This window comes from Gekko japonicus, unplaced genomic scaffold (genome assembly GCF_001447785.1).
Source record: "Gekko japonicus isolate JY-2015 unplaced genomic scaffold, Gekko_japonicus_V1.1 scaffold1603, whole genome shotgun sequence".
In the NCBI taxonomy this organism is placed as follows: Eukaryota; Metazoa; Chordata; class Lepidosauria; order Squamata; family Gekkonidae; genus Gekko; species Gekko japonicus.
This window is the reverse complement of record NW_015176021.1, coordinates 40,858-58,353: the sequence shown is the minus strand read 5'-3', so window position 1 is coordinate 58,353 and position 17,496 is coordinate 40,858. Positions and strand designations below refer to the sequence as shown.

Genomic DNA, 17,496 nt, shown 5'->3' with positions numbered 1-17,496 from the left:
GAATCGACCTATGGTGACTTTGGAGTCCCAGACTCGTCAGTCTTTTCTCACAGGGAAGGTGCACCCCAACTGCCCAATCATCTTGGTTGCCCCTCTTCTGTACTTTTTTCCAGCTCTGTGACGTCTTTTTTTGAGATATGGGGACCACAACGGTTCACAGTCTTCCAGATGAGGCCGCACCGTAGATCACAGGGACAGTAGGATATTGGCCATTTGATTTTCAGTCCCTTTCCTGAAGATCCCTAACAATAAAGTTTGCCTTTTTCACCACTGCAGCACACCAAGTTGACATTTTCTTCGAGTTGTCTACTATAACCCCCAAGACTGTTCTCCCTCTCAGTTTCAGCAAGTTCAGACCCTGTTAGCCTATACTTGAAACTGGGTTGTTTTGTGTTTTGTTTTTGGGTCCCAGTGTGCATCACCTTGCACTTACCAACACTGAACTTCATTTGGCACATGGTTGCCCACTCACCCAATTTGTGGAGGTCTTTGTGGAGGTCTTCATAGTCATCCTATTCACCATCCTGAATAATTTGTGTGATCTGCAAATTTGGGCACGACACTGCTCACTCCTAGTTCCAGATCATGTATGAACAAATTAAATCGTACCAGCCCCAATATCGGTCATTATGGGTCCTCACCGCTTACTTCCCTCTGTTGTGAGAACGGTCCATTTATTCCTGTCGTTTAACTAATTTTTAATCCATAAGAGAACCCGTCCTTTTATCCCATGTCTGCTAAATTTACTCAGGAATCTTTGGTGATGTACCTTGTCAAAAGCCTTTTGAAATATAATGTCTACCGGGTCACCACTGTGTACATGTTTGTTCACTTTCTCAAAGAAATCCAGAAGTTTAGAGAGGCAGGACTTCCCTTTGCAGAAGCCATGCTGATTTTCCTTCAGCAGGCTTTGTTCCTCCGTGTGCCTGATAATTCTGTCTTGGATTACAGTTTCTACTAATTTGCCTGGAGCAGACGTTAAACTGAGTGGCCTGTAATTTCCTGGTTCCCCTCTGGACCCCTTCTTATAAATTACTATAATACTTGCTACCAGGGGTCATTTCGTAGAAAAAGAGGTGCAGGAGCTCATTAGCATAACTTATTTGCATATGCCACACCCCCTGACATCACCGGAAGTGTGTCAGAAGGCAACACCCACCGCTTAGGCTCCACTGGACTGTTTTGGATGCTATTGGGGGGGGGGGGACATGCAGATCTGTCCTTGCAGAGGAGGGAGAGCTTGTACCTGAATAAAACCTGGTCTTAAAGGTGCCACTGGACTGTTTTGGACCGGGGGGAGCTCTGCAACTTAACTGGCTGCTTCTTGCTCTGACTGAGGGCTGCTGGGAGCAGGGGGCGGGGCTTGTTGCATGTGCCCGCCCCCTGGGCTCTTTCCTGCCGGAGCTCCGCTCCTGTGCGCTCCTGCAGGAAATTACCCCTGCTTGCTACTCTCCAGTTTTCTGGTACAGCAGCTAAATTTAGTGATAGGTTACATATATGGGTTTAGTAGACGTGATCAAATAGTAGGCAATTAACAATATTTGACTGACTGGTCCGTGTGCCCAACCTTATTTTTTTTCTTCAACGAAACGATCTGAAATAAATGTTCTTATTGTTCTCTTCCATATTTGATACAGGAAATGAAGAGGAGACAACTTGCCGAAGCTGCAGAAAAAAGGCAAATGGAGGTAATGAAATCACACATTTGGCACAGAGAGATGCCAGCTACTCAGATACACCGTCTTGCATAATGAATGTGGTGCATCTTTGCTGGAAGTCAGGTCACTTAAGAACATGGGAAAGTGGGTACCATTATGGCATTACAGTTGACTTCGGCATTCTAGCCAATGTTTATGGAGTTTGGCACCAAAGTTGCATGAATGAGCACAAGTTTCTGAATCTACTTCTGGGTGGGGGGAGCAGCCCCAAAGTAGAAGTAAAAAGGTAAAGGTTCCCTTGCTCGAAAGCCAGTCGAATCTGACTCTAGGGCTGCGGTGCTCATCTCCATTTCAAAGCCGAAGAGCCAGCGCTGTCCGAAGACATTTCCGTGGTCATGTGGCCGGCATGACTAAACACCAAGGCGCACGGAACGCTGTTACCTTCCCACCGAAGTGGTACCTATTTATATACTTGCAATGTCTTGCTTTCGAACTGCTAGGTTGGCAGGAGCTGGAACTAGAGACGGGAGCTCACTCCATCATGCGGCACACTCGGGTCTTGAACTGCCGAACTACCGACCTTCCACAGCCTGCAATTCAACCTCTTAACCACTTGAGCCACCGCAGCTCAAAAAAAAAAAAGTAGAAGTAGCGGTTGTAAAAAAAGTGCTTTTAATGGTTGTAAATGGGTTTTTTGCTGCACATTCAGCTGATAGAGTTGCACCATACCCTTCTGCTGAGGACCAAACCTGTGCTCCACCTTCCTGCCATGGCTGGTGGTGGTATTCCCAGTGGCTCTTTGTAGTGTTGACCAGGGGTCATTTCGTAGAAAAAGAGGTGCAGGAGCTCATTAGCATAACTTATTTGCATATGCCACACCCCCTGACATCACCGGAAGTGTGTCAGAAGGCAACACCCACCGCTCAGGCGCCACTGGACTGTTTTGGATTGTTAGCTATTGGGGGGGGGGACATGCAGATCTGTCCTTGCAGAGGAGGGAGAGCTTGTACCTGAATAAAACCTGGTCTTAAAGGTGCCACTGGACTGTTTTGGACCGGGGGGAGCTCTGCAACTTAACTGGCTGCTTCTTGCTCTGACTGAGGGCTGCTGGGAGCAGGGGGCGGGGCTTGTTGCATGTGCCCGCCCCCTGGGCTCTTTACTGCCGGTGCTCTGCTCCTGTGCGCTCCTGCAGGAAATGACCCCTGGTGTTGACTGTGTTCATTTGGGTTGAGCTGAAGAGAATAGAAGGGCAGGGTTCTGCCACACTGCTGAACAACTATAATGCATGCAAGAGAAAGATGAGGCAAATTATAGGTGTTTCTGAAACAATCATTATATTCCACTGTGAAGAAAATGCTTTCTTAGTTGCTAATGTTTGTCTAACCCTCGGTTCGGGCCTGGTATTGAGCCTGTAGTCAAAACTTCTATTGTGACAAACGACTGAATCTTCTCCCTAGAAACAGAGATAACTCTGAGACGGATTTCACACAAGAGCTGCATCACGGTCGCGCCTCCCTTTGCCCCGCTTCTATTGGTCCATTTGCCAATCGAAGCCGCGCGGCCGCATTCTGACCCACGGCTTCGCCTGATTTCCCCCCCGGTTTCATGATCCTCAAAAAACAGGATCACGAAACCGTGGGGGAAATCGGGCAAAGCCGCGGGTCAAAATGCAGCCGCGCGGCTTCGAGTGGAAAACTGACCAATAGAAGCGGGGCAAAGGCTTCTGTGTATTCTTGCCATCTTTTCCTAATCTCTTCTGCTTCTGTTAGGTCCCTACCGTTTTTGTCCTTTATCATGGCCATCTTTGCATGGAACGCTCCCTTGATTTCTCCAATTTTCTTGAAGAGATCTCTAGTCCTTCCCATTCTATTGTTTTCTTCTATTACTTTGCACTGTTCATTCAGGAAGGCCTCCTTATCTCTCCTTGCTGTTCTCTGGAAATCTGCATTCAGTTGGGTAAATCTTTCCTTTTCGCCTTTGCCTTTCGCTTTCCTTCTTTCCTCTGCTATTTGTAAAGCCTCATCAGACAGCCACTTTGCTTTCTTGCATTTCTTTTTCTTTGGGATGGTGGTGATTGCTGCCTCCTGTACAATGTCACGAACCTCCATCCATAGTTCTTCAGGCACTCTATCAAATCTAGACCCTTGAATCTATTCGTCACCTCTACTGTATATTCATCAGGGATGTGATCTAGGTCAGAACACCCCCACACCTGGCAGAGCATCGGAGCTCTTATTGGGAGGCGGGACTACCAACGAAGGACAGCCTGACAGCCAGTGAGAGAGAGGGACAGGGTGGAGGGGAGGATAAAAGGGGAACAGAAAGGGAGACAGGGGAGAAAGAGATGCAGAGCAGAGGACAGAGGCGGGCTGACCAACGTGTTGTACATATTAGATTCCATGTCAAAAATGAAGTCAAACGAGGAGGAAGATCTATATTTTATTTCAATTAACAGAAAAACAATTGGACCAAATAGTCCATCCTAAATTGACTACTTTCTTCTCAGCATATTCAGGAGATGTGCTTCAGTTAACAGGAAAACAATTGGACCAAATAACTCATCAAAAATTGACAACTTTCTTCTTTTTCTTCTTCATCTTCTTCGTCTTGAACATATTCTGAGCATATTCAGGAAATACGTGATATTTTATACATGGACTGACATCATCAAGAAAACAATATTCAAAAAGCGTAATTGGTTACAAAGGACAGTGGTCATTTGAATAATAAGCCTCTGATTTGTCAGATGTAAAGAAACATATATCTACGTCAAATCTATGTAAAGCCTAAGTGTTTACTTAACCTAACCTAAATGATAATGGACAAGGATTCTTCATACCCCAAACAAAAGTATTCATTACCGATACAAGACTAAAATCTTCTCTGACCCAGACATTGCAAGGTTTTGCCCTTAGAATCATGAACTTTGTACCTATTATGTTGTCTGCTAGCAATATCAGACCTACAAGAGGAAAGCCTTCTATATAACAGGCCTTTCTAACATCCTAATAAAATGTTATTTAAGAATAAATCTATAAAAACCAGAGAAATATTAATGATCAAAAAAGGGGGAAATCTTTATAGTCCCATCTCTATTACACCTGGATGGGCTAAGAGATGACTGCTATGCATGCTGACCAACTACAACTCTGTTTTTGGGAGAGGTAATGCAGAATTGTTGCCCCCTGTCCAGTTAGGCTGGGTAAGCTCAGTTTCTTGTTTTACCCTCCACTGTCTGCCTTATGTTTCTTGCACCTAAATAAACTAAAATATATTTTACTTTGAATCTTTTCTGTGTACTTCGTGTTACCAAGTCTCAAAGCCTAAATCCTATTTCCCTAGACCTTTTTGACCACTCTTTACCAGAAAGCTTTTGTTCACTTTCGACTTTTCAACGGCAGCTTTATTCTGCAGATTTTTGTTTTGCTGTGTACGTTCCAGAACCAGAAAGAAGCTTTGGGTCCCCTTCCTCCTGGGCTGTTGGGAACTGTGTAACAAGGGACCTGGTGGCAGGTCTACCTGAAGTTTTGTTTAGACTTTCGCTTTGCCCTTTTGGGAAAAAAGGAAAGAGAACAGTTTTCCCTCTTTGGTGTAGTTTGGTGTCGTGATTAAGTGCGCAGACTCTCATCTGGGAGAACCGGGTTTGATTCCCCACTCCTCCACTTGCACCTAGCTGGATGACCTTGGGCAAGCCGTAGTTCTGATAAGAACTGTCCTTGAAAAAGAGCAGTTTCTGTCAGAGCTCTCTCAGCCCCACCTACCTCACAGGGTGTCTGTTGTGGGGAGGGGAAAGGAAAGGAGTTTGTCAGCCGCTCTGAGACTCCCTTGGGTAGTGAAGGGTTGGAGGGTGGGGTATAAATCCAACCTCCTCCTCCTCCTCCTCCTCCTCCTCCTCCTCCTCCTCCTCTTCTTCTTCTTCTTCTTCTTCCTGTTTGGTAATTTTGTTTGCCCTGCTAGGATAAAACCCATCCGTTATCGTATTTTTACGCCACCTTGAAATATTTGACAATAATGGTAGCAAACATGTTAGAATGTGGAGTATAATTATTTCAAATTAATTTAATTAGAAATATTTTTATATTCTGCGTCTTAATCCTTTTTTGTTATTTCCTAAATTACCCGTATCGTGAGGGCGATTCTATCATGATAAGAGATGAAGGTGAAAATGCTGCCACTATAGACTGGGTATCTTGATCCATGGTATCATAGTCTAATCACCTCGTGCTTGATGTCTTGGGGCTATATTGATGAGCTGTGAGAGGAATAGCATATTGGACTTTTAAATAATAAGGGACTGTAAGAAGAAGAAGAAGAAGAAGAAGAAGAAGAAGAAGAAGAAGAAGAAGAAGAAGAAGAAGAAGAAGAAGAAGAAGAAGAAGAAGAAGAAGAAGAAGAAGAAGACCCTGCCCTTCACTACCCAGAGGAGTCTCAGAGTGGCTCACAAACTCCTTTCCCTTCCCCTCCCCACAACAGGCACCCTGTGAGGTAAAAGAAGAAGAAGAGATGGGATTTATACCCCACCCTTCACTACCCAAAGGAGTCTCAGAGGAGCTTACAAACTCCTTTCCCTTCCCCTCCCCACAACAGACACCCTGTGAGGTAGGTGGGGCTGAGAGAGCTCTGACAGAAACTGCTCTTGAGAGAACAGGTCTGAGAGAACTTGTGGCTGACCCAAGGTCACACCAGCAGCTACATGTGGAGGAGTGGGGAAGAGAAGAAGAAGAGATTGGATTTATACCCCGCCCTTCACTACCCAAAGGAGTCTCAGAGCGGCTTACAAACTCCTTTCCCTTCCCCTCCCCTCAACAGACACCCCTGTGAGGTGGGTGGGGCTGAGAGAGCTCTTGACAGAAAACTGCTCTTTTTCAAGTCAGCTCTGAGAGAACTATGGCTTGCCCAAGGTCATCCAGCCAGGTGCAAGTGGAGGAGTGGGGAATCAAACCCAGTTCTCCCAGATTAGAGTCTGTGCACTTAACCACTACACCAAACTATACCAAAGAGGGAAAACTGTTCTCTTTCCTGTTTCCCAAAAGGGCAAAATGAAAGTATGACGACCCCTTATCTGGGGAGGTCTGGTTCCCCTTTAAAGTGTTCTTTTGTTTTACTGTGTATATCCAGCTGCCACCAGGAAATTTTAAGGCTTTCCAAACCTTTCTGTGTTTTTCTATCACTGGGTATGTAGGTCGGTTTTTAAGGCTTTCGAGGTACTAATGTGGTCCTGGGAAGTATTTCTTTCAGAACTGGTATCTTAAATAAAAGTAGATTTATTGATATTATTCATAAATAATATGGTAGTACACTGTAACTAGGAATGGGTAAATACTAAACAATTGCTTTGATATTTCACACACTTTTCTCTCTCTCACTGTCAGGGATCTTGCATGTAACTTTGTAACACTTTTTTCCTTAAGGCCAATTACGTTTACTGTTTCACTTTAGCCTGTCACTCAGACTTTTTATTTTTCTCTTTAACTGTACTTTCTTGTTTCATATACATTCAACTTTTCTTCATACACAGAACTAACTCCTAAGCACACACAAAAACTGCTTCTCTCCCAGACTTCAGAACTCTCTCCTAACCACCACTGTCTTCATCAACTGTCCTTCTTCAACTGTCACTCTTGACTGACATACCCATTCATCCACTAATTTTTACTTCCAAAACCCCTCCCCCTTTCTGCCAATCACCAATCACACCACTTGCCTGTTTCAACCACTCTAGACTATCACACAGCCATGCAACCAAACTTTTAAACACACACACACACAAATAAAACAAGGAATCGTTACAGAAAGTCTAAACAAAACTTCAGGTAGATCTGCCACCAGGTCCGCGCACTTAACCACGACACCAAACAGGCTTCTTCCCCATTGTATTCCAGGCTTTACCCCTTCATGATGATGAGAAGCATATTGTTACAGTCCAGTGTATTCACATATAAACATTACAGCAGTTGTATGCATTTGTATGCAATTACGTGAATTTAATGTTCATAATGTTTATAGCTGCACTTTTTTGAAAAGGGGCAACTGCATTGTCATTTGCTCATTGTGCCTTTCTCCCCCCTCAAAGGCCTCCTCTCGAGGTATTAAGAATCTATCTTCTGTTGAACAAAAGAAGAGGAGGCAGGAGGAAATGGAAAAACGCCTTGATTCAGCAGCGACTGGACCAGAAGGAGGCGGGCTTAGAGTAAGATTAAAAAACATGTGTTTCTTTCTCTTGCCATGTTAGCATCTCTTATCCCCTCTGCTGACTTATTGTCTGCCATTTGGCTTTTTGTTTTAGAAATGATTGTGTAAAGCCATGTATATTGTAGTCTTTTGTCAGATTTCATTGATAGTTAATGCCAGGGGTCATTTCGTAGAAAAAGAGGTTCAGGAGCTCATTAGCATAACTCATTAGCATAACTCATTTGCACATGCCACACCCCCTGACATCACCGGGAGTGTGTCAGAAGGCAACACCGACCGCTCAGGCTCCACTGGACTGTTTGGGATTGCTAGCTATTGGGGAAGGGGGGGACGTGCAGATCAGTCCTCGCAGAGGAGGGAGACCTTGTACCTGAATAAAACTTGGTCTTAAAGGTGCCACTGGACTGTTTTGGACTGGGGGGGCGGGGGGGGCTCTGCAACTTACCTGGCTGCTTCTTGCTCTGACTGAGGGCGGCTGGGAGCAGGGGGCGGGGCTTGTTGCATGTGCCCGCCCCCTGGGCTCTTTACTGCCGGAGCTCCACTCCCGTGCGCTCCTGCAGGAAATGACCCCTGTAGTTAATGCATTCAAACTCTGAACATTCCGCTTGCGATCCAGAGGAGTGGAATGAATTCACACAGTCAGTTTTAGAAGGAAAGAATGTGATTGGATCCTATGAACTTTTCAGCACAAGTAGTTTGCAAAGGCAGGTCTTCCCAGCAGCCTGTGGTGACCCTGAAAAGCCCGATACCGGCGGTCGGAGGATGACTGTGGACAATGTGCCGTGCAGGACAGAGCCTTCAGTGAGCAGGGGGAATTGGTAGTGGAGAAAGTGCAGCAGAATATGATGTCTGCTAGCACAATGGCAGGGGTGGTGGCGAGATTTCATCCGATTCCCTTTCCGCACTAGCCCCTTCTCTATGTGCCGTTTTCTCCATACCCATCCCCAACCCTCAGCATTTGATTTTTTTTCAGAGGTACCAGGGATTGCTGGAGGAAGATCCAGTTATGGAAACTTCTTGCTGTGGCAGTTCGAGAGTATCGGATCCCATTTTTAAGTGGGCATCTGAGTCTATCTTATTCCTCTCGACCACAGGCTATAAGTTGTCAGGTAAACCAAGCGTTAGTACGCTTTGACTGATTCCACACAAGAGCCGTGCCGCGGTCACGCCTCCCTTTACCCCGCTTCTATCGGTCCATTTCCCACTCGAAGCCACGCAGGCGCATTTTGACCCGCGGCGTCGCCCGATTTTCCCCGCAGGTTCGTGATAAAAAAAACCCCAGGATCACCAAACCGTGGGGGAAATCGGGCGAAGCCGCGGGTCAGAATGCGGCCGCGCGGCTTCGAGTGGGAAATTGACCGACAGAAGCGGGGCAAAGGGAGGCGCGACCGCAGCGCGGCTCTTGTGTGAAATCAGTCTTTGTGTGACCTGTGATTCTGAAGGCAGTTATTACTCGTTTTGTGTAACCTGAAAAACGGACGTGGTTTTTGTAATACCATGGAATATGTACCAATAACAAAAGAAGAGCCCTGTGGTACCTTAAAGACTAGCATTGATTGTAAAATTAAAGAACGAAAGGTAATACCTTGTATTAAGACTGAACAAAATAACACAAAGTGAAGCATAACCTTTTAAGCGCTCCAGAACTCCCTAACACTCCAGAGGTTAACATTTATTTTAGCCTACACAATGAACTAAATCCTCACTCAGTAATATTTTTCTTTGTTCACAGTGTGAGGAAAAACCAACATTCTGAAAATTAGGTTAAAAGGCTTGGTTTGTTACCATGCATAACCGAAAATCATAACGATTACTCACAGCAACTACAATTGGTGATAGCACAAACTCCTTCCTTGTCTTATGTAGGCCCCCCGGTCACACGGGCCAGATAACGTGGCGGGGAGGCATATCTGTTCGGCCCGGAGCAAAATAAAGCCCGGTAGCCCAGTCACACGGTCCCCCGAATCTCTGTGCTTCGGCTGTTAGTTGGCGATCACACGGCGATGCTGCAACGTGTCAAAGAAGCGGTGCGGCACGATCACTCAAGCGTTTTGTGTTTGTGCACATGCACAGTTTTGCGGAGCAGCACTGCTTTCAGTTTCATGTTTGTGTGCATGTGCTTACGAAAAACATCCAGTTTGCGACAGCACGTGGACGGGCGCCGGATGCCACGGGATACTAGTGCTCCCGCGATCAGACGCCCGCCTGTGCCGTGCGTTTTCCAGATACTAGTGCACTTTCCTTGGTACTTTTTAACTCCGCATCTTTGGCGGGACGCCACAGGTTGGCCACGGGCGCGCTACACTTCCCAGATGTTGCAGTGTGGTCGCGCCCCGAAAATCCGCCCGACATGCGTGCCTTTCGCGCGGCAAATTCTCCGTGTGACCGGGGCCGTAGTTTGGCTTCTGTAAAGACTAATGAGTTCTGGTTCAGAAGTTTCCCTGTAGAGTCTTCTGCTGAAGTTCCTTAGCAGGAGAAGGCTTACTGTCTGGTTAGCGATTAAGTGTCCTGGAGAACTGAAGGGGTCCCCCACAGACAGGTTTTTGAATGTCGCTGTACATAAGAACATAAGAGACGCCAATGTTGGATCAGGCCAAAGGCCCATCCAGTCCAACACTCTGTGTCACACAGTGGCCAGAAATACCAGTGCCATCAGGAGGTCCACCAGTGGGGCCAGGACACTAGAAGCCCTCCCACTGTTGACCCCCCCCCCAGCACCAAGATGACAGAGCATCACTTGCCCCAGAGTCCCTATCTATACCTTGTGGCTAATAGCCACTGATGGACCTCTGCTCCATATGCCTATCTAATTCCCTTTTGAAGCCGTCCATGCTTGTAGCCGCCACCACCTCCTGTGGCTGTGAATTCCAAGTGTTAATCACTCTTTGGGTGAAGAAGGACTTCCTTTTATCCGTTCTAACCCGACCGCTCAGCAATTTCATGGCGTGCCCATGATTTCTCGTATTGTGAGAAAGGGAGAAAAGGAATTCTTTCGCGACCTGCTTGTTGTGTACTAAGGATGAGTCATCCCTAAAGTAGCCCCCAGGATCTGGTTGAGCTTGTGTCCACAAACAATAGCTGCCTTGGATCCTGGAAGAGACCAATGGAGACATAGTGTTATATAACTAGCCTGTCATTGGGTGTGGACAGAGCATCCCTTGCCCCAGAGCCCCTATCTATCCCTTGTGGCTAATAGCCACTGATGGACCTCTGCTCCATATGCTTATCTAATTCCCTTGTGAAGCCATCCATGCTTGTAGCCACCACCACTTCCTGTGGCAGTGGCTGTATATGCGTCTGTACAAAATGAATGGTCTTGTGTTTCATATAGCGTGTGTATGGGGAGAGCTTGCACAATGCGGAAGTAGCTCTTTCAGGAGCTCTTGAATAAATCGGGATGGCGTTACATATCAGTGTCTCAAATGAAGATTGTGAGGGGCAGTCTTGATTCGTATAACGTTAATATCAATGCTTTACCTCTGACCTTTTTGTTCCTAGTGGCAAGTTGGATAACTCTGGTGCAGCTCCGGATGGGAAGGACAGGATGAATGTTCTACTGCCAATAACTTGCCAGTTCCTGCAGCTGAATGACACTTGTCCAGTGTGTTTGGCTTTTGCTGTTGTTTGCCTCTGGAGACTCAGCAGTACTTCGCCATCTTGGCAGGGCAGACGGGAAAATGTGCACGAAGGATCCTTTTTTCAAACCAAAACCTCACAATGTACAGCAGAGATGGCCAAAACCAGTTGTTTACCAGTTACGCCGCCATATTGTGTAACATTGCATGTCTTAACATATTGGGGGGCGGGGGGGCCGGCAGATTGTGGAAGAGGCACTTACAATGATAAATGAAAAGTTCATAGCTTGATTGTTCTGAAGATAATCCTGCTTTTAGTAATTTCCCTCGATGCCCAACTGTGTCTTTTGTCTGTGTCATGCTTATAGAATTGAAGCCACAAACTCAGCCCCGTTACTCAGAACTAAACTGGGCCGAAGTCAGTAGGCTTCCCTGAGAGTAAACGTTTTGAAGGTGGAAGTTTTTGTGCCTTCGAGGTTGAATTTACATGTTTTAGGAGAATTGTCACCATCAAGTGAGAACTGCCTGTTCTTGCTTATTTGTTCTTTGACATGCCACCACTGTGGAAGAATTAAAATACAGTCATGTGAAAGGGATTGTAATTTGTACAATAGAGACTAATCCACAGCCGTGCTTCTCATACACCACACAAGGCTATATTTGTAAGAATAAAGGCGTCCTGAAAGCAATTGCTACTTTGTGGTGAGATTTCTCTCTAAAAAATGAACATGTAGACTAAATCTGATAAATCCTGGAGAATAGTTGGGTTTTCTGCAAATCCATAGTTACTAAAATTGCTTCAAATCATTATGGTCCGTATGTACTTATGCCAAGATAAATGCATTTGTATGGTTTATTCCCTTCATCTTTTGGATTTTCCTATTTGTGATATTTGGAGCGTCATGATTATTGCAAATTAAAAATACAACTAAGCTAATAAGGGCTCACCTGAGTGCCATTCGTATGCATCTCATTCTGTAATGTAAATGACCCAGCCATTTGAAGTGACTAATGGCTCATGTGTTTATCAATACATTTGGTAAACTGTCTTTCAGAACAGCCGAGTTCTTGGAAATAACGAGGGAAGGGTTATAAGTTTACACTCCAAAAAAACAGATAGACAATTTTCTCTTTACAAGAACCAGATAGTTTTGTATGTGTGTATCCAGGGGTCATTTCGTAGAAAAAGAGGTGCAGGAGCTCATTAGCATAACTTATTTGCATATGCCACACCCCCTGACATCACCGGAAGTGAGTCAGAAGGCAACACCCACCGCTCAGGCTCCACTGGACTGTTTTGGATTGCGAGCTATTCGGTGGGGGGGGATGTGCAGATCTGTCCTCGCAGAGGAGGGAGAGCTTGTACCTGAATAAAATTTGGTCTTAAAGGTGCCACTGGACTGTTTTGGATTGCTGTCTATGGGGGCCGGGCTCTGCAGCTTACCTGGCTGCTTCTTGCTCTGACTGAGGGCTGCTGGGGGCAGGGGGCGGGGCTTGTTGCATGTGCCCGCCCCCTGGGCTCTTTACTGCCGGAGCTCTGCTCCTGTGCGCTCCTGCAGGAAATGACCCGTGTGTGTCTGTTTTAGGTTCTTTGTCTTCCCCCAAAGTGGCAGAGCTTCGCTGCTGAAATGAATCAGTTCAGTGGACAGTGTTACTCATTCCCTCCCCCCCCCCCCCCCCCCGGTCCCACTTGATATGCAAACTGAAGCTGGATTTTGGGGAGATAATGGACTGAATTTGGTGTCTCTGGTTAGTGACACTTTTAAAAGAGCAAAATCCCTGGAATGAAATACCACATTCAAACAGAATTTTAAAAAATCAGTTGTGACAAGAATAGTTTAAAATCTCCCCTTCAGTGTTCTAAATCAACCACAGGACGACGAGTATCTTGCTTTCGGGCTTGCAAAATTATAGTGCTTATCATGAAATGCTTCTCCTTAAAGTTTACACTGTGTTTTGAAGTTTTATATACTATATACTATGCTATATTTATGCAAATTAAAACTCTGTGAGTGGTTTGGGCATTTTGGTGGAAATGTATGTTGGGGAAGGTGGAGTGCAGTTCTTTGTGTTAAATTACCAGTTATTGGGTGCGGTCAGACGGCGTGCTGCGAGCGGTTTAAATTGCTACGGCCCTGATACGGTCTTTTTTAACCTGGAGAATCGCGATCGCACTCACCTCCTTGCTCCGGATCGCTGCGCAGCCACATCGCTCCCCGCTGTCCACACGAGGGAGCGTGCGTTGGTGTTGTTTCTCTCTCTCTCTCAGTTTGGGCATGCGCAGAGCAATTTCCACTTCAACCCGACTGCTGTAACACTTCCCGTTAAACTTTAAAGGAACACTTCCCTTTAAATGTTTACCCCGAAAACGGCCTCCATGAGATCCCAAACTCGTCTAAATGCTAAAACGCGGCACCGTTTAAACATAGTTTTTAATAACGCAGTGGCAGACCTCTGGCTATGTGCACACCGCCAACGCTTTTTAAAAAATGGCGGGCGAAAAGCAGAAGCCTCGGGCAGCTTTCGAGCGGGGAGGGGGTTTAAACCGGAAGTGGCTCGACACCGCAGGAGCGATCAGACGTCAGAAAAGTGCGGCTGGAACCAGAGAAGTAGGAAAACACCACTTGGGGACCTGGTATCAAAATACTCCGGGTTAAAGCAGTTTTGAGCCGGAAAACGACGGCTGGGAACGGGAGGCAGATGTTGACCGTGTGATCGCACAGATAAAATCCGTTTCTGAGGCGGGCCAAAAGCGGACTAAACGGCTCGTCTGACCGCACCCATTAGGTAGCAGAGATGACCACGTTGTAACAGGAATGCTATTGGCACATTCTATCTTTCGTGCGTTAGTTGAATTCATTTGTCTCATCCTATCTTCTGAAGGAGTCCAGTGCCTGCTTGTATGTTTGTTCACTGAGTGTATTGTTAATAATTCAGTGCAAAGGTTTGTGGCCTTGTTGTAAAATATTGATACCTCAAATGATATAATTCTGAGCATTCATGTTCCTAGCTACATATGTATCACACCTGTCTTACTGTTTCTAGCTAATGTAATACTAATTTAACCTGAGGTAACAGGTGGACTTCTAGATTTCCAGTAATGTATGGCATCCCTCATTATGACAGAACAAAGAAGAGAGGAAATTAAAGTGCCAGTGTGGGAATTAAATGGTGTGTTTTCCATACTTTCATTTGCCAGTCTTTTCGAAGGAATGGTGTCAGAATGAAAGCACCGTGCACTCTACTGTCATGACTTTGCGTTCCCCTTAAGGCAGATGATTGAGAAGGTATGTAGGTGTAGAGCCAGTTTGGTGTAGTGGTTAAGTGCATGGGACTCTAATCTGGGAGAACCGGGTTTGATTCCCCACTCCTCCACTCGCACCTGGCTGGATGACCTTGGGCAAGCCGTAGTTCTGATAAGAGCTGTCCTTGAAAAAGAGCCGTTTCTGTCAAGAGCTCTCTCAGCCCCACCTACCTCACAGGTTGTCTGCTGTGGGGAGGGGAAGGGAAAGGAGTTCGTAAACCGCTCCGAGACACCTTTGGGTAGTGAAGGACGGGGTATAGATCCAATCTCTTCTTCTTCTGTATAGTGTGTATGCTTCTTTCATCTCTTCTTTCCATCTTTTTACATATGAATCATGATCTCCTCATGAAGATGTTGGGCCTGTTGAAAATGCAATGTCTATGGCCGAGTTCAGACTGGCAATTTGAAGCGCTAGGGAGTCGTGGCAAAGAAGACCCGGAAGAGACCCGGAATGGCTTGGTCACGATATTCCCGTTCACACCGCAGCGAATGAAGCAGGAGGATACCGTGGCGGAAGCGCAAGGGAGCATTCACGCTGTTGGCCCGCCCCTGGCAGGCTGTTTCAGCTGTTTCTGCGCTTCGCTGCATGCACCTATGCGCATGGGTGCCTGCCGCAGAAACAGCCAGTGCCTATTATCAACGACTGTGGGTTGCTCCCGCCTTAGCAGCGCTTGCGTTCATACTCGGAACTGGAATCAACCCGCTCTACACACGGTTTGCTACCACTTTCACCTGGAACTTTTTTAACTCGGGAGGGAAGCGGCACAAGACGGCTTGAGTAAGGCTGGGGGATGCCAGAAAGATGTGCCTGTGTGAACCCGCCCCTTTAATCCGCTAGAAGAAGAAGAGGAGATTGGATTTATACCCTGCCCTTCACTTGGAGTCTCAGAGCGGCTTACAGACTCCTTTCCCTTCCCCTCCCCACCACAGACACCCTGTGAGGTGGGTAGGGCTGAGAGAACTCTGACACAAACTGCTCTTTTTCAAGGACAGCTCTGAGAGAACTTGTGACTGACCCAAGGTCACATCAGCAGGTGCAAGTGGAGGAGTGGGGAATCAAACCCGGTTCTCCCAGATTAGAGTTTGCACACTTAACCCACTACACCAAACTGGCTCTCACTACCCCAAACTGGCTTTGCTACTGAAACGCTCCTGAAACATTTGGCTGCCGGGCCAAACTGCCAGTCTGAACTCGGCCTATGGGTAGGCAGGCAGGAACAGTCTGCTCCACAACGGCACAGGTGATTTTCAGGCTGTCTTCTGCCATCTCTTTAAACTTTAAAGGGACTGCAGTAGAAGCCCAACAAACAGCTAAGAGGCGGGCGCAATCTGCTCCAGCCTCTCTGCTGTTTTCAGCCCGGCAATCCCCAAATATATCCAGGTTTTTTTCGGGAATTTTCCCTGAAAAAACCCGAATACCTTTGGGATGCCGAAAAATACCGATAAAGTATTTTTGGATAGGTTTTTGGCTCTTGTTGACCTGAATGCACACCCCTAGTAAGCAGCTTCCAAAAACAAGAAAAGAGGGGGGGGAACCCTGTGGCTTCGTGCTGCATACAGTTGTGTGCATGGATTTCATTGTTAAAGGAGGACTTTCAGTAGGCTTTCTCTTTGTCTGGCAAAGTTCATTCTGCTGCCATCAGCGTCTGATTTGTTCTCTCAACTTGGACATCCCTTTCGGGTTGATATGGAGTTTTCTGGGAAGGGCTAATATGGCAATGCGGCTGCAGTCTTTTGAAAAGATGGGTTTTCACATTCTGATCCTCGGTCATGATGTAATTGCTTGGGAGAACTAAACTGCAGAATAAACTCTTTGAATATTTCTCTGCTGCTGTCCTTCCAGATTTGTTGGGTTATATGATAAGCCTGGGCGCAAACTCTGAAAAAAATCAACCAGGACCAGGGGTCATTTTGTAGAAAAAGAGGTGCAGAAACTCATGAGCGTAACTCATCACCATTACTTATTTGCATATGCCACACCCCCTGACATCACCAGAAGTGTGTCAGAAGGCAACACCCACCGCTCAGGCTCCACTAGACTGTTTTGGATTGTTAGCTATTGAGGGGGGGGGGACGTGCAGATCTGTCCTCGCAGAAGAGGGAGAGCTTGTACCTGAATAAAACTTGGTCTTAAAGGTGCCTGTGACGACCCCTTTACTAGGGAGGTCGGGTTTTACTTTAAAGTGTCCCTTTTAGTTTATTTTTCTTTGGGTATCCGGCTGCCACCAGGAATTTTAAGGCTTTCCAATCTCTTACTATAATATATATTTCTATCACTGGGTAGGTGTACCATGGGTCTAGGCATTCATGAAGGTCTATGTGGTCTGAGGAAGGATTATTTGCTGAGCTGGTATACTTGAAGGAAATAGGATTTATTTAAAGAAAGCATCAACACGAGGGCAAACAATGTAAACAGAACTGGGAATGATTTGAACCATGGCTTGGTGTCTCTCACAAGCCTCTCTCCACTGACAGGGATATTTCATAGGCAACTTTGTAACACTTTTCACTGTACTTTTTCCTAGACTCTCAGCTTGTAATTTTCTCCTATAACACAGACTTAAATGTCACTCTTTTCACACACAGGGCTGAGTCTCCTTCAACTCAGAGACAGAACTTAACTAACTTCTGCTTCTCTCACAGAAATCTCAGGACCAACTCATATCAACTGCTTTTACACAGCACTCTCTGCTGACTAACTAACTGACTGTTTAACTGTCAAAACTCTAACAGTCACTCCTGATAGACATTCAAATCATCCACACAG

The 17,496-nt window shown here is 46.1% G+C and overlaps 1 protein-coding gene across 1 annotated transcript in view; it reads left to right on the top strand.

Annotated features, from left to right (window-relative positions):
- The window catches only part of LOC107123343 (small VCP/p97-interacting protein-like), a 24,437-nt gene extending 11,809 nt beyond the window's left edge, over positions 1-12,628 (top strand). Inside the window, exons 2-4 of the mRNA XM_015426584.1 lie at positions 1,638-1,688; positions 7,732-7,848; positions 11,349-12,628. Of these exons, the coding sequence (XP_015282070.1) occupies positions 1,638-1,688; positions 7,732-7,848; positions 11,349-11,363 (183 nt within the window). The 3' untranslated portion in view covers positions 11,364-12,628. The remainder of the gene's footprint in view (positions 1-1,637; positions 1,689-7,731; positions 7,849-11,348) is intronic.
- The last annotated feature ends 4,868 nt before the right edge of the window (positions 12,629-17,496 follow it).